Source organism: Macrobrachium rosenbergii, chromosome 16 (assembly GCF_040412425.1).
Source record: "Macrobrachium rosenbergii isolate ZJJX-2024 chromosome 16, ASM4041242v1, whole genome shotgun sequence".
In the NCBI taxonomy this organism is placed as follows: domain Eukaryota; kingdom Metazoa; phylum Arthropoda; class Malacostraca; order Decapoda; family Palaemonidae; genus Macrobrachium; species Macrobrachium rosenbergii.
Genome location: NC_089756.1, coordinates 57,654,577 through 57,670,199, shown reverse-complemented (window position 1 = coordinate 57,670,199; position 15,623 = coordinate 57,654,577). Strand labels below are relative to the sequence as shown.

The 15,623-nt window shown below is 44.4% G+C and overlaps 1 protein-coding gene across 4 annotated transcripts in view; it reads left to right on the top strand.

Moving 5' to 3' along the window:
* LOC136847458 (TBC1 domain family member 20) overlaps positions 1–15,623 on the top strand; it is a 118,110-nt gene that overhangs the window by 51,981 nt on the left and 50,506 nt on the right. Inside the window, exon 7 of one of the 4 annotated variants that reach the window (XM_067119172.1) lies at positions 6,969–9,668. The exons of the other annotated variants lie outside the window; for them this stretch is intronic. Within the exon in view, the coding sequence (XP_066975273.1) occupies positions 6,969–6,992 (24 nt within the window). The 3' untranslated portion in view covers positions 6,993–9,668. Of the gene's footprint in view, positions 1–6,968; positions 9,669–15,623 lie in introns of those variants that run through there. 4 annotated transcript variants of the gene reach the window in all.

The following is a 15,623-nucleotide window of genomic DNA, read 5'->3' as shown; positions in this document are numbered from 1 at the left end:
CAGCTGGAAACCAGTTAAAAAACAATCAAAATCATACATGCAAGGAATCTGTGGCATTTGACATCTAATACGCAGATGAGGTGGTAGCAGGTCAGAGGACTGGCTGGAACCTCATGACACATCAGTCTTTCTTCAACTGCCTTGGAGAGCAGACATTCACTTTTGCTCGCCTTTCCCCAAGCCGGTTTTTGTCCTAAACCTGTGATACCTTCTGGTTGTGTTGTTTGTTTGGGTGTCTGTGTTTGTTTCCTGGTGTTATCATGTTATCCAATAATCAGTGTCCCAGGGTAGGTGTGTGTTTGTTTCCTGGTGTTATCATGTTATCCAATAATCAGTGTCCCAGGGTAGGTGTTATTTCAAATTTTTGTAATATTACCAGTCCGTGCCTGGAATGTCATTCCTGGCCTGTTGTGCAGTGGAAGAAGTTCTTCAAGAAGAGGGAACACTGAAGAAAGTCAGTGCTTCCATCTTGGGAAGGATTTTCTCCTCCTCAAGTGGAAGCCTCTGCTTCCCCTTCTTCCAGACCTATTCCATCTGCTTTGTCATCTGTTGATGCCTTTTCTCCTTCCTTTTCTTCCATTGATTTGTCTTTGGAAGCAGTGGGAGTTAGTCAAGGTGATTATATGTATCATGCTGCCCTGTCTCTCTTTTGGGGGGGGTGGGATGTTTCCCCTTCAGGGAGGGAGGAGACATCACCATTTTGTTCTTTTGTTTCAGATTCGGATGCACAGAAGATGTTGTCTATTTGGGCCTTCCTAGGCCTTCCCGGGGTTCCTTCTCTGGATGGCCTGTTGCCGCATTTTGTTTCTTCACACCAATGTTGCCCCCCCCCCAGAAGTACCCCCTCCTCCTGGCCTCCACTTCTTTGGTTCTTGTGTGATGCCACCTAGTGGGATACCTTCGGTACTAACTGCTCATCATCTTGGGTCAGCTATACCCGCAGTAATTCCGTCGACTCTGGGTCAGGCTCGTGCTCCCGTGACGTCACTACTTACGTTATCTCTCCCTGTGATGACAGTATCTGGGACGTCATTTCCTCCGACTGCTCCCATGGCGTCACAAATAGCTACTGCCATGACGTCACTTCCTGCAGTTGTCGATCCTTCGGACGCTTTTATACAGACTGTGGTGGACAGACTGGACTCTGTTTTTTGGGAGAAGTACGGTGGTCCTTCTGTCAAGAAAAGGCGTAGGCTTCCATTTTCTCCATCATTGTCGTCTTCGTCTCTCCCTACTAGTGCGAGATGTTAGAGGATTGAAGACTTTGTCACTTTGTCATCTGAGAAGCCAAGGACTGTTTCATCAGCTTCTTCCCACAGATATGTCTCCAATTCGCGTACGTGGACATAGTCATGACCGTGTTCCTGTGGATGATGTTCACTGCCCTACAACCCCTCAGAAGTCGGCTTCAGTCTTTCGTTCTTCCCCTCCTTGTTCTGTGCTAGTTCTGCGGAAAGATAATAAGGCCCCGATTAAGAAGTCGAAGATGGTGGATTCCCCCGTTAGAAGCCCAGTTATTCCAAGGCCTACAAGACATTCTCCTTCAAGGTTTAGGGTTTCCTCTCCAGACACTGTCATCCGCAGACGTGTTCTTAGCCGTGTCCGTGTTGATGGGAACGAACGTTCATTTCCATGGATCTGATTATGACCATGGTTCCCAAGAGGCCAAGACGTTCCATATCTCACTCAGCTAGAAGGACCTTCATACGTCGTTCATCATCCTGAGTCCATAGACGTAATTCATCAAGTCCTAATGTTCGTGCTTCAGTTTCTCGTTCTCCTGGAAGGGATCATGTGCGTTGTTCGTCTTCGCGTGTCCGTGTATGTGACTCGTCAGAGCTGAGAGCCGAAGCACGTCCATCTTCCCACATTTGTGAACGTGACTCGTCGATGGCAAGGAAAGGCCTACATCTGTCTAGTGTTTAGGATCCCTCTCTTCCGTCTACCTCGGGATGTCTGCCGCCTTTGCATGAAGTAGAGGAGGGGGAAAGTCAGGAGTTTCTAGTTCCTACAGTGAGGTTGTTGATCTCATTCATGAGTTCAACAATCTCTCTGAGAAGTCTGGGACTCCTGCTTCTATGACTCCTACAGGCATAGAAGCCTTACTTGGTCCAAAGAAGGATGTAAGGACTTCTTTTGAGTTACCTTGTTCCGGACATGCTACTTCAATTTTAAGACGTGAATTCTTTGGTTTCAGGACGTGATAATTCTCTGCCTTCCGACAGATCCTTCAAGCTTCTTCTCCCTCCTCTGATTTGTCATAGGAAGTATTACTCGTTAAGTCTCGTACCTCTGTTGGGTAGACAGCTCGACTCTGATGTCATTCATTTGAAGCCTGGGCTAACACTAGATCAGGTCAGGACTGACAGTCATTCTTTAACCTTTCAAGAAGCATCTACCTTGGAGTCTACTGCCTCCTCTGCCTTTCAGACTGTCTCATGGCTGGATTTATGGTATACAGCAGTTGCTAAGGGTTTCGTCTTCCCGGTGTGCAAGAGATTCGTTCAAAAGTCCGTCTTTCACCAGGTTACTTCAATCTGGTGCTAAGGCCATATCATACTTAGGCCATTGAACGCTAATTTGTGGGCTAACTTCTTACTGATGAGAAGGGACTCGGCACTTTCTAAAGTATCTAGATTGGTCGATGCGGACTCTCTACTATGTTTACGGAATGGAGATCTCCTAGGATCCCAACTTCTCCTGCCTGAGAAACAACTGCAAGTTGCTATCATCAGACGTCGAGCCGACACTAATGATTGACTTGTCCAACAGGCAGTGGCTAAGTCTTTGCCTCAGTCTCGTCTTTCAGCTCCAAGACAGATTAGGCAGTCCCCTCCAAGGAAACCTTCAAGACCTTCAACTTCAGCTAAGGTTACCCGACCTACTCCATCACCAAGAAAGCAGTCTCAGAAGCGTCCCTTTCAATCTCGCCCTTCAAAACCAGGGAGGGGTAGTAAGGGCAGGGATAGGGGAGGACATCGGTTGATTGGACGCCACTCCCAACCTGCTGCCACCGGTGGGGGCGGTGCCTGGCGAGCACTGGGCTATGTGGCAGTTGCAAGGACCGGAACAGTGGGTAGTGGATGTCCTTCAGGTAGGATATCTCCTTCCATTCAACTCCCCTCCTCCTCTCTCCAGTCGTCCTCTCCTACATATGACTTACGCCCAGGACTCTCCGAAGCACTTAGCTCTTCAGGAAGAAGTGAAGAAGATGATGGACAAAGGAGCAGTGGAAAAGATAGTCCATTCTCCGGGGTTTTTCATTCAATTTTCCTGGTACTAAAGGCCACTGGTGATTGGAGACCAGTGATAGATCTCTCAACTCTGAACCTTTTCGTCAGGAAGATGAGGTTCAGAATGGAGACGCCCCGGACAGTCTTAGCAGCCGTAAGAGACAACAACCTCGTTAACTGTAGACTTGAAGGATGCCTACTTTCAGATTCCTACCCACCCTTTGTCCAGGAATTCCTTCACTTCAGTCTTGGGGAGCAAGTGTTCCAGTTCAAGGTTCTTTGCTTCAGATTGACAACAGTGCTGCAAATGTTCACAGGAGTCTTTACCCTAGTGTCGACGTGGGCTAATGCTCAGGGGATTCGCCTGTTGAGATATCTCAACGATTGGTTGGTCTTAGCAAGTTCCCGGGAAAGGCTGATTCAGGACAGGGACCATGTTCTCCAGTTTAGTCACATCCTGGGTGTCATGATAAGTCTGGAGATGTCCAATCTTCTTCCCAGCTAGAGGATTCTGTACCTGGGTATGGTAATAGACAGCCTCATCGAGGGTTTTCCCGTCGGACCAGAGGATAGAGAGGTTCAGAGCAGTAGCTTGCTCCTTACTTTTGAGGGAGGAGCAACCAGCTCACCAGTGGCAAGTAGTTCTGGGCCTCTTGTCTTCTCTGGAGAGGTCCCTCATGGGCATCTCCATATTCGGTCCCTGCAGTGGAGACTGAAAGAGTTTTGGTCTCCAGCAGGAGATTCCCCTCAGCTCCAGGTCCCTCTGTCAGCAGAGATGAGAAGCGACCTCCTGTGGTGGTTGGATGACCAGAACCTGACGGTGGGAACTCCTCTTTGTTCGCCCCCTCCAGATCTTCTGTTCTCAGGACATATCCTCCAAAGGTTGGGGTGCTCATCTGGAAGAACTCCTGACTTCGGGGGTGTGCAGCCCTGAGGACAAGCAATTCCACATCAACATGTTGGAGTTGAAGGCTGCCTTCCTGGGTCTTCAGGAGTTTCAGGAGAGGGTGGTGGGTCACTCCGTCATTCTGATGTTGAACGACACTACAGTGGTAGTGTATGTGAACAAACAGGGGGGCTGGTGTCACGCCAACTTCACTCTCTGATGGCTGAATTACACCAGTGGACAATCGACAACTCAGTGAAGCTCATGGTCTGGTACATTCCAGGCAAAAGGAATGTAGTGGCCAACAAACTAAGTCGTCAGGGACAAGTTCTAGGTATGGAGTGGTGTCTGCGTCAGGATGTATCGAACAGACCATTTCGTCTATGGGTAAGACCCATGTTAGACCTCTTCGCCACAAGGTTCAACCAGAAGCTAGAGTTTTATTGTTCGGTGGTCCCAGATCCGTTCACTGTACTGGAGGATGCTCTTCAACATCCTTGGGACAACCTGGAGGTTACGCTTTTACTCTGTTCTGCCTGATCCATCATGTCTTAAACAGAGTGATGAGTTCCAAGAATCTGTGGATGACCCTAGTAGCTCCTTTGTGGCCTCAAGCAGAGTGCTTCCCAGACCTTCTGTCTGCTCTCAGCAGCACTGAGAGAGATTCCCCCTTGGCACAATCTTCTCTGCCAACCTCACATAGAGAGGTACCACCAAATCGGTAGAGTTCCTATCTCTTCATGGCTGGAGGTTATCCAGCATCTCTTATGAGTGAGAGGTTTTTCTGGCAGAGCAGCAACTCAGATGTCCGGCCAACTCAGATCTTTGTCAGCCGTTTACCAGGGCAAGTGGGCCGTCTACTGTGATTGGTGTCGTTGACAGGGTTTCTCTCCGCTTGAAACTTCTTTTTAACAGATAGCTGACTTCGTAATCTATCTCAGGACAGAGAAAGGCCTTTCTGTTTCTGCTACTGGTACTGGGTACACTCGAGCTCCGTTCAAGCCGCTGAGTCAGTCATCAGACAGGGATTTGACCTTGAAAACAGTCTTCCTCCTGGCCTTAGCTTCTTCAGAGAGAGTTGGTGAGCTCCATGGTCTGCATTATGACATCAAACACACCAGGGGTTGGGGGTCGGTTGCCTTCGAATTTGTCCCGGAATTCATGGCTAAGCCTCAAAATCCCTCGGCTCAAGGTGACAGATTTCCCTTGTTCTCTATTCCTTCCCTTAGGGATTTTGTTGACAGCAATCCTGAGGAGTTACTGCTTTGTCCTGTCTGAGCACTGAAAAGGACCCTTCACCCAAGACCTAGGTTCTGTAGACTTTTCGTTAGTACAGACTGAACCAAGAAAGAAGTGTCTGAGAATACCATTTCACTTTTGACTACATGAGGTTATTATACAAGCCTATGCCTCTTCGTCAAGTTCTCTCTCCAATATCGTACATGCTAAAGCACATGACATCAGAGGAATAGGTTCTTCTCTGGCATTTAAGAAGAACTTGTCTGTTCATAGGATTTTGAATGCTGGATCTTGACTCCGTCAGACCACCTTCACTTCCTTTTACCTGAAGGACATTGCCTACAGGTCTTGGACACTTTTTCCTTGGATCCAGTGGTGGCTGCCCAAAAAGTTGTGTAGCTCATCCAGTGCCCCTGGCCGGACCGTTTGCATCTTGCCTAAGATGATAGTGTGGAAGAGAGAATGAATGAGATGACTGGTCTCTTTTCTTTCCCTTGTTTCCTTTTTTCCTCTTTCTTTACCTATGGGCAGTTTTGAAGAATAACATATATGCTGGAACTGGCTTGATACAGGTGAGTGTTGCAGCCATGCTGTTACAACATTTAGGTGTTCCATACGACATATATCATAGGATATTCCGCCAGAATATTCCTATTTGTTTGGTAATAAAGACTGTGTTTAGAACGCAGTCAGAAAGTTGTTGTTGCATCTTCACAATTCTTCATGGCTGTGCAATAAGACTGTTGTTTGAGATCATACCCATCTTCTGTAGGATTCAGACAAACTCCATAGTGGTTTTTCTTGTATTTCGTATAAAAAGACTTTATACAGAAGGGATGCAATGGTCTACACAGGATGGCTTCCCATGTCGATCTCTATCTAAGCTTTCACACTTTTTACATAGCAAGACTACGTTTCACACACACAAACAAACACATGACCTCGTTCCAAGGACTTCCCACGCCTACGTGACTTTTGCCTTCAGCTCTGATCAAAAAGAGAACGCTGAGTCTATGCAGACGCATGCGAATGTATGCTGACGCACTGTCTTTAAAACACTACACAGGTATTTACTGATGACGTTCGCGTCTGGGTTGATCAAACTGAGATTTCACAATAGCATTCCTTTCATGTGCAATAGAGATATATATGAATCAGTCCTAGATTTACTAAGAAACTGTATTTTCTTAATTATGTCATAAATGAAACATGACACATACAAATATGCTTCTCAGTAGCCTTTACTTCTCTCTCCAGCAAGGGGAGTGAGAGGTGGTGACAAACCAGTTACGTGTGGCTGACAGGGTTTGTTGCTTGAACAGATATAGTTCTCTTTTACTTCCATACTTGCAATGAATCTAACAGTCTGCATTGTATTTTAGCCCAGTGAACTGGGTGTTAGGTACCCTCTTATCTAACAACTCAGAGTCTTAGGTCTCCTTCCTTAAAACCCTAATTTCTAGGAAGGTTGATCAGGTGTGCCGAACCTCCAGTCGGTTCAGGATTCTCATACCTCCCCTGCAGGTGTGAGTCTATCCTATGTTAAGACCAAAGGTGTTTTCTGCATTTGAACAAATGACAAATATTTAATTAATTTATATTTTTCATAGGTAAAACCTGAGGCCTTAACATAGACTGCCTGCTGCCAGCTGCCCCTCTTACATCTTATCCTGGGTTGGAAGAAAGCCTGAGGCATCACAAGGTTCCAGCTGCTAGGTCTCTGACCCACTACCACCTCATCTGCGTATTAGATGCCAGATGCCACAGATTCCTTGCATATACGATTTTGATTGTTTTTTTAACTGGTTTCCAACTGGCACCAGAAGATTTATCCTGACGTTAAGACCTCAGGTTTGTTAGCTGTGAAAAATACAAATTAATTCAAAATTTGTCATTTTTCTTTGATAGTCATCAAGTCAAGATGCCTTCATTTACTGTATGGTCACAATAAAAATGTCTGTATTTTCTGCATGTTCATTATTCTCTAGTGTGTTTGAAGCTTGACATAATAATGTCTTTTATTGCTTTTCAGTTTAGTGGCATTTCATTAATGTCAGGAATACTAGAAAAACAGCATTGCTTTTGTTTGTACAGCAGCAATGCGTGTCTTTATATAAACTTGCTTATAATTGATATTATGGGCTTTTGTGCAAATCCTTTTAAATAGTCAGTGATGCAATTGTCTTAACTGTAATTTAAAACAAGTCTCTGAATTTGCTCAGCACAAGCAGTGTAAGCTTCCCTTTCATTTTTAGGTGTATTGTCAGCCAGAATACTGATCAATCTTGATCTCTGTTAATCTTTGCTCGTTCTTAATACAATCCAAAAAGTTTCCGAATATTAGGATGAAAAGACGTCATTTGCTTCTCAAAGGTTGTGTGCCATCCATCTACTGTATATTATTATTAGATTTTGGTAAGACAAATGTTTATACATTCTACATTTCAAGGGGAAATATAGGGCCAGTGATGATGCCTAATGTCTGGATGTCCTATCCAGGTGTCTTTGAAGCAGTCAGTAACCACTTGATATTCAAATGGGAGAACTTCATTATCATACAAAGCTTCGAATGTGATGACTACTCTTTTGGAGAGGTACAAATGCTAATGCATCCAGCATGCCCAACTTTTAAGCAAATACAGCACCAGTTTCATACTCCTGTTTATTGTGCAAACTTGGGTTTTTTGTATAAAGCACTGTGAGAAATGGAAAAGGCATCCTCTTAGATTAATATTAGGAAAACCTTCTTGCCTGCACTGATCATTGCCTTTTTAAAATTTTCATGCCTGTGCTGATCATTGCATTTTTAAAATCTGTAGTTATTGAGATTGGAAGTGAAGATGGGTCTTTATATTTTATAGGTTAGGCATACACAGGTGGATTTGCCTGAGGGGGAATTTTCCTCACCCTGAACTGATGGCGGTACATTTTCCTTAGGTGATTTGATGGTAGTGAAGTTTCCTTAAATGCTGGCACATGCCTTTTACAAGCATTACTTGTGTTCATGCCAAGAGAATGCACTATCTGTGCTCTGACACTGCATGTTCAGGCGCAGTGTATCTACTTGTACTTGGTGTGTGTACATGCACAAACTGTGCTTTTATACTGTGCGTTCCTGCACACCTTTTGATTAGGCTCCAGACAGTAATGTTCCCAGTTCCCCTGCTTGTCTGCTGCTGTGCACATACCAGTATGCTTCCAGGATAATGTTGCATTTTGTTTATGATTTGTAGTGTCTAGATCTTGGTTCTACATACTACACCATTATGTTTGAGTAGTAATTTCCTTCACCCCAGGAGAGTCTTTAGGGGCTTGGGGTATAGAGGGATGAATAAATTTGTTTTTATTTAGCATTTCCCAATGTTTTGAGAGAGAGAGAGAGAGAGAGAGAGAGAGAGAGAGCGTAATTGTTGTTAGTGAGTGCTTCGGTTGTTGGAAGAGGGATGAGGTCGTTAGTTTGTTTACGGCGCTGTCTGTCTGTGGAATATATGTGAGGATTTTTCGGTTTTAGAGGGAGTCTTGAGTCAGAGCTAGTGCTGGTCTGTCGTTTGGTTTTGGACAGTTTTTTTGTGTTCTGATGCAAAGTTGTTGTTTTCCCTTGTTAGTGTGCTGTTCTTGTTGCTGTATGTTTGTGAGTCGTGTGTTTTTCTGTTTTGGTTTGGTTTGTGTGGTTTTGTGTGCTGCGTTGGCGACCATGGACGCCTTACTCCATCTTCCAGCAACCGAGGACCAGGGTGAGTGTTGTGTACTGTTTTTTTTTGTGGTTTTGAATTCCGCCACATAATATTTGGCGCCCAACGTGGGGCAGCTGGTATTGCAGCTGCAATTGTGATTGGTGGCTGGTAGTGTGACTGAAGAGAAGGATGGAAGAGGAACTGGTAAGGTTGAGAGAGGAGAATACGTGGTTGAGTGGTGAGAATGAGAGATTGAGGAGTCAGTTGGAGGAGGTGGAGGGAATGCTAAGAAGTGCAAAAGAAGAAATGAAAGGGGAGATGAAAGAGTCAGAAGAAAGAATGGAAGAGAGGATGGATAAAAAGTTGGAGGGAATGATGAAAAGTTTGGAAGAAATGATGAAAGGTAGGTTCAAGGGTGGTTTTGGAGAAGGGGCTGTTGGAGGCAGGTCCTCTGGAACGTGTGAAGGGGCAAGAGAGAAAGAAAAGGAGGAAGAAGTGAATGGAGGCGTGAGTGATGAAAGTGATGTGGAAATAGGAAGTAAGAAACGAGAGAATGAAAGGCAGGGTAAGGAAAAGGGGAATGAAAAGCAAGGGAAGGAACGGAGGGAAAGTAAGGATAAGTCAGGGGAGGAAAAAGGGAAGAAGGGAAAGGGAAAGGAAATTGGTAAGAAGGGTAAGGAAGTGGGAAAGGCAGGAAAGAAGGGAGAGGGTGAAGGCAGTAGTGATAGTGAGGTGGATGGAGGTGAGTGGATAAAAGTGGATAAAAAGAGGGGGAAGAAGAGTGTAATGAGTAAGATGAATGTAAGTGCGGAAGTGGACTCTTTGTATTCGGAAGAGGGTATGAAAGGACAGAGTGAAAGTAGCGAAAGTGAGAAAGTGAAAGTGAAAGTGAGAAAGGCTATGTATGTGAGGGAGGTACCCTGTGAAAGGTATAATGAGTATGGAAGTAGGGATGTGCATGATTTCTTTAGGGAGTATGAAAGGTTTTGTCAGGATAAGTACGGGGAGAGTAAGAGAGTGTGGGCACGAGAATTAGGAGAATATTTGACTGGGTTTTTGCTTGATATGTATAGGGTTATTATGAGTGTGGGAGATGTTGAGTATGACAAGGTGAAAGCTAGACTAGTTGAGCAAGCGAGGCGTATGAAAGTGAGTGTTAAGTATAAGAGGAAGAATGAATTTGATGAGGCAAGAATGAAAGCTGGGAAACCTTGTCACTGTATGCTTGTAGGCTGGAGACGTTGGCAAGGAAGAAGTTTGGGGATGATGGGATAGATGGTAAGATAGTTAGAAGGAAGTTGTTAGGGACAGTGCCAGATGGAGTTAGAGAATTTGTGAACTTGAAGCGGAAGGAGAAGAAAAGATGGACGAATGAAAGGTTGACTTGGGGAGAAATTTTGGAAATTGTAGAAGATTATGAGCTTGACAGGGTTATAAAAGAGAGCAGAAGTGTAAGTGTAAGGGCTGGGGTAGATGAGAGAGTACCAGAGTTTGGAAGCTTTAGGGATGCAGTGTTGAGGGGCCCAATGAGAATGGCCGATAGTGTAATAGATAGGAGTGTAAGAGCAAGTAATGTGGAGGTGCCAGTGAGGATGAATGATGGGTTTGTAAGGGAACAACGGGTTGGACGGGTTAGGGATAGTAGTGTACAAAGGGGAAGGTCGGTGAGTGGAAGTCGAGCGAAGTGTTTTAGATGTGGAAAGGAAGGACATACAAAGAATGAGTGTAGGTGGGCTTTAGGAGCGTGTTTGGTGTGGGCAATCGGGACATTTGGTAAGGAGTGTACGAAAGATAGGGGTTAAATGCTACAGGTGCGGACAGGTGGGTCATATTGCTAATGGTTGTAGGGGTACTCAGTGAATGTAATATGTGGCAACTGTGGTAAGAATGGGCATTATGCGAGAATGTGTTCAGAACCGAGAGCGAAGTGTGTCGAATGTGGAATGGAAGGGCATGTATCAAGTGTATGTAGACGAAAGTGGGTGACTGTGACAGCGAATTCGGGAAACTGAGTGTGAAGGGGGTTCAAATGGGTGGATCCTCCAGGATGCAAGCGATGCGTGTGATGCATGTACGTGAGGGGTTGTTGCATGAGGAGGTTTTGCTGGAAAGACTGACGAGTGCATGAGTGTGCAAGTGTGTTGTAAGGGAGTAAGATTGATTGCCTTAGTAGATACCGGGTGTAGTATGAATGTCATATTTAAGAATGGATGTGAGAAATTGAGGAATACGTGTGAGATTAGGAACTGTCAGGGGGAAGTAAGAGGGATTGGAAATTTAGGGGTAGCAGTGGTTGGAAGAGTGTGTGAACGGTTAGAAATTGGGGGTGTAGTGATGGATGAAAGTGATTTTTGTGTGATTGAGAGTACGAATGATAAATATGATATTTTATTGGGATGTGAGTTTTTGAAAAAATGCGGGATGGTGGTCCGTCCTAGTATGAATGTAATTGAATTACGTATGAAAGGGGATGTGCTTGGGGATTTGTATTTGGGGAAGGATGGTAGGGTTGAGCAAAAATTGTGGAAGAGAGTGCCTGTAATTGCGACAGAGAGGGTAAAAGTGCCACATGAGATTGGAGAAGTTGTGAGTGTGAAAGTGGCATGGCCGGATAGCCTCGGGATAGCCAACAATGATAGGTGTGAGTATGTGGTTGAGGGAATAGACATAAATAAATTAGTCAGGGCAAATGTGTGTGTATATGATGGGGTTTTGAACATGGGAGATCCAAGGGTATATATAACGTCATTGCCGAGTGTCAGGAAGAAGCGAGTCCGAGGAATATGTGAGGGAGATTGCGTGCGAATATTACGTACGTTGGTGAATGTGGATGATGAGAGGTACGTGAAGGTACGGCAGGTGATGACAGATGATTTGAAAGGAGTTAATGATTGGACGTATGAGGAGTTGAAGGAAAGAGTAAAGGTAGATGAAAATGTAAGTGATAACGTAAGAGAACGATTGAGGAGAATGTTGTTGGATAGGCATTGAGTCATGGAGACGAGGATTTTGGGGATCAAGCTTCCGAATTTAAAATAGTTCTGGAAGACGACCCCCATATATCAGCGTCCCGACATTTTTCTCCGTCTATCAATCGTGAGATAGAGGAGCAGTGTGAGGAGCTTGAGAGGGTGGGAGTGATTGAAAGGAGTACGAGCGCCTGGAATAGCCCCATTGTACCGGGTACGTAAGCCAGGTGGAAGTTTGCGAATGTGTGTGGATTATCGGAAGGTGAATGAAGTAACTGTGAAAGAGCGATTCCCGATGAATGTGGTGTCTGATTGTGTGTACAAGATGAATAGAATGAAAGTGTTTACAAAATTAGATCTGGTAAGGGGCTATTACCAGATGCCTCTGGAGGAGGGGAGCAGGCATATTACGGCCTTTTCTAGTGGTTCCTGCCACTACCAGTTCCAAAGATTGAGTTTCGGACTGGCTAATGCGCCTGCTGCCTTCCAAAGGGCAATGAATGTGGTTCTGGCTGGGTTTGATCGCAAGAAGGTAACTGTTTTTATAGATGACATTTTGATTGCGAGTGAGACTGTAGAAGAGAATATGGAACTGCTTGAACGAGTGTTAGAAAGGTTGGAAGAAGTAGGAATAAAAGTAAAACTTGAAAAGTGTGCTTGGTTGGCTGGGGAGGTGGAATTCCTAGGGCATATGGTGAGTGGAAGAGGTGTAAGGAAGAGTGATAAGTTCGTGAATAAGGTAAGGGAATTTCCACGTCCCCGGACCGTGCATGAGTTGAAAGGATTTTTGGGTTTAATTGAGTTTGGAAGGAAGTTTATAAAAGATTGTTCAGGGATCGGGAAACCACTTACTGAATGGAAGGGGAAGAGAAATTGTGTAAGATTGAAATGGGATGAGCGAATGATCGAAGTGTTCGAGAGATTGAAAGAGGAGGCTGCAAGAGACGTGATGTTGGCTTTCCCGGACTATAGTGAGAATGCGAATAAACTAGAACTGTATACGGATGCAAGTAAGTATAGTATGGGAGGATGCTTGGTACAAATGCAGAAGGCGAATGGGGGAGAACAATTGAGAGTAATTGCATATGTGAGCAAGGCGTTTGGAAAGGCAGAGTTGAAATATTCAGTGATTGAAAAGGAATTGGCTGCAATAAGGTTTTGTGTGAAAGCGTTGAAAGTATTTTTGTATGGGGTAGATTTTGTGATACGGACGGATCATCGACCGCTAGTATATATGGTTAAAAAGGAGAGTGTGAATGCTAGAATTGCGAGAACGATAGAGGATTTGAATGAGTTTAGTTTTAAGGTAGAGTATGTACAAGGTAGACAGAATATTGTTGCAGATGCTATGTCGCATATGTGGACTGGACGAGATGATAGGGTTAGGAGCGACTGGGACCCGGACCAAGTACCTGTAGGATTTGTGGTAAAGCAACAGTATGTAGGGAGAATCGAGTGTGGGAATGTCTGTTTGGGGGTTGAGTAATTTGGAAACAAATGGGTTGATTGACGGAGTACCTGCAAGCATGAACGAAAGTTACGTGAAAAGGTGATGAATGAGATGCCGGAAGGAGGAGTGCGCGAGGAAGGAAGGGAATTAGATGAGGAGGAAAAGTTAGTGAAAGTGTTGTTGGTAGTGGCTGAAATGTTTAAAATTACAGTACGATTGTTCTTTGGATGGAATAGGCCGGTGGAGTATAAAGGAAGGGTGAATGAAAATGGTACAAATGTGATTTTAAATGTTCACTGTGGAAAGGATACTTGTAGCTGGCTGGTTAAGAAAGGTGATTGTGGGGAAAATGAGGGAATAAGGGGTAGGGTTGAGGATATCGTTGAAGATGAATGCGATGAGGATGGTTGTGAGGAAGCTAAGCCGGTGAATGTAGCCGTGAGAGCGTGTATGCATGAAGCGAAAGGTAAGTTAGTAACGAATGTAGTGGTGGATCAGAATAAATATTGTAGTTTGGTAGACACGGGAGCACAAGTGTCGTTAGTGAGTAGTACAGTAGTTAGTGAATTGGAAAGGTGCGATTGGGATATAAAAAGAAAATCAACGAGTGTAAGGATACATGGTTTGGGACAAGGGAGTGTGTTAGTATGGGAGGAGGTACAATTAAAAATTCAGTTAGGGGGATTTGAAATAATACATAATTTTGTAGTCATGGATGAGAATGATATGCCAACATGTTTTTTATTAGGAATTGATTTTATGAGAATGCATGATATAAGTGTGGATGTCGGGAGGGGAATTTTAGGAAAGGGCGGCAGGGAAATAACGAAGGTTAAAGGAGGGGATGTGTCTAAAACTAGTTTTGTAGGTATGGTAGATATTGCAAGGAGTGAAAATGATTTGTTGAGTGAAGAGGAAATTAAGCAGATGCAAAATCAGTGCATGAAAATAAATATGTTAAGAGAGTGTGTGTTAGGGGTGTAAGAGTAGGAAGTTGGCCGTCTGAGTTAGAAGTGTATAAGCGAAGTGCTAAGAGATTTGTTGTATGTAAAGGTATAGTTTATTTTTGCATCAGGAAGGAATATGGGATGGGGAAGTGTATGTGCCAGTATTTTCGGAAGACGCAGCTGTGGGTATGTGTTTATTGGTGCATAATAGGTTTGGGCATCTGGGGAAAAATAAATTATAGGAATGTATGAGAGAGAGATTGTATGTGCCTGGATTGAGTAAAATTTGTGCGGATGTAGCGATTACGCAGTGCGGACTGTCAGAAGGGTAAGTATCAAAGTGTGCATGCGAATCCACCTGTGTTGCGATTGCAGATGAAAGAGTTATTTGAGATGGTTGTGATTGATTGTGTGTCGTTGCCTGTGACTGCTAGAGGACATATGGGAATGGTTGTAATGGTAGATCATTTGAGTAAGTTTGCATATCACGGTAGCGATTGAACAAAAAGAGTGAGACTGTAGCGAGAATGGTGGGTCAAGTGATGTTGCCAATGTGTGTGTGCAAGCCGACGCGAATGTTGAGTGACAATGGGCCTGAATTTGTTGGATGGGAGTTTGAGCAAATGTTGCGTGATTGGGGCATAGAACATGTGTACTCTACGCCGTATATGCCCAGTGCGAATGGATTGGCGGAACGAACGGTGAGAACGTTGACAGAGATATTACGTATGATGAGTGAATGTGATAATGGTTGGGATGTAAACGTTGGGCGGCGTTGTGGGTATACAACGCCACTGTGCATAAGGGTATTGGTATGTCTCCGTGTAAATATGTGTTAAATTTTGAAAAGATAGTGAGACCGAGATTGGGTCTATCTGAGAATGATAGGGAGGTATGGAAGAAGGCGCATGAAAGGTTTGAAAGTTACAAGGTGGGCGAGAAAGTGTTGAAAGAAGTAATCGAGAAAGGGCGGTTGAATGTAAATAAAGTGCGTGAAAAATTTGAGGGTCCGTATGAAGTGTTGGAAGTTGGTCCCAGTGGGCTTAGTTATGTTGTAGGAGAAGTATGTGTAGATGGTAGTGTGAGAGAAATGCGAGCGCATCACAACCAATTGCGTAGATGGAAGGATGTACCGGAATATGTGAGAGAGAATGGGGTGTATAAATGGTTGAAATCGAATGTGGGTGAACCAAGTATGCATGAGAGCTTGTGTATGGAGGATCAG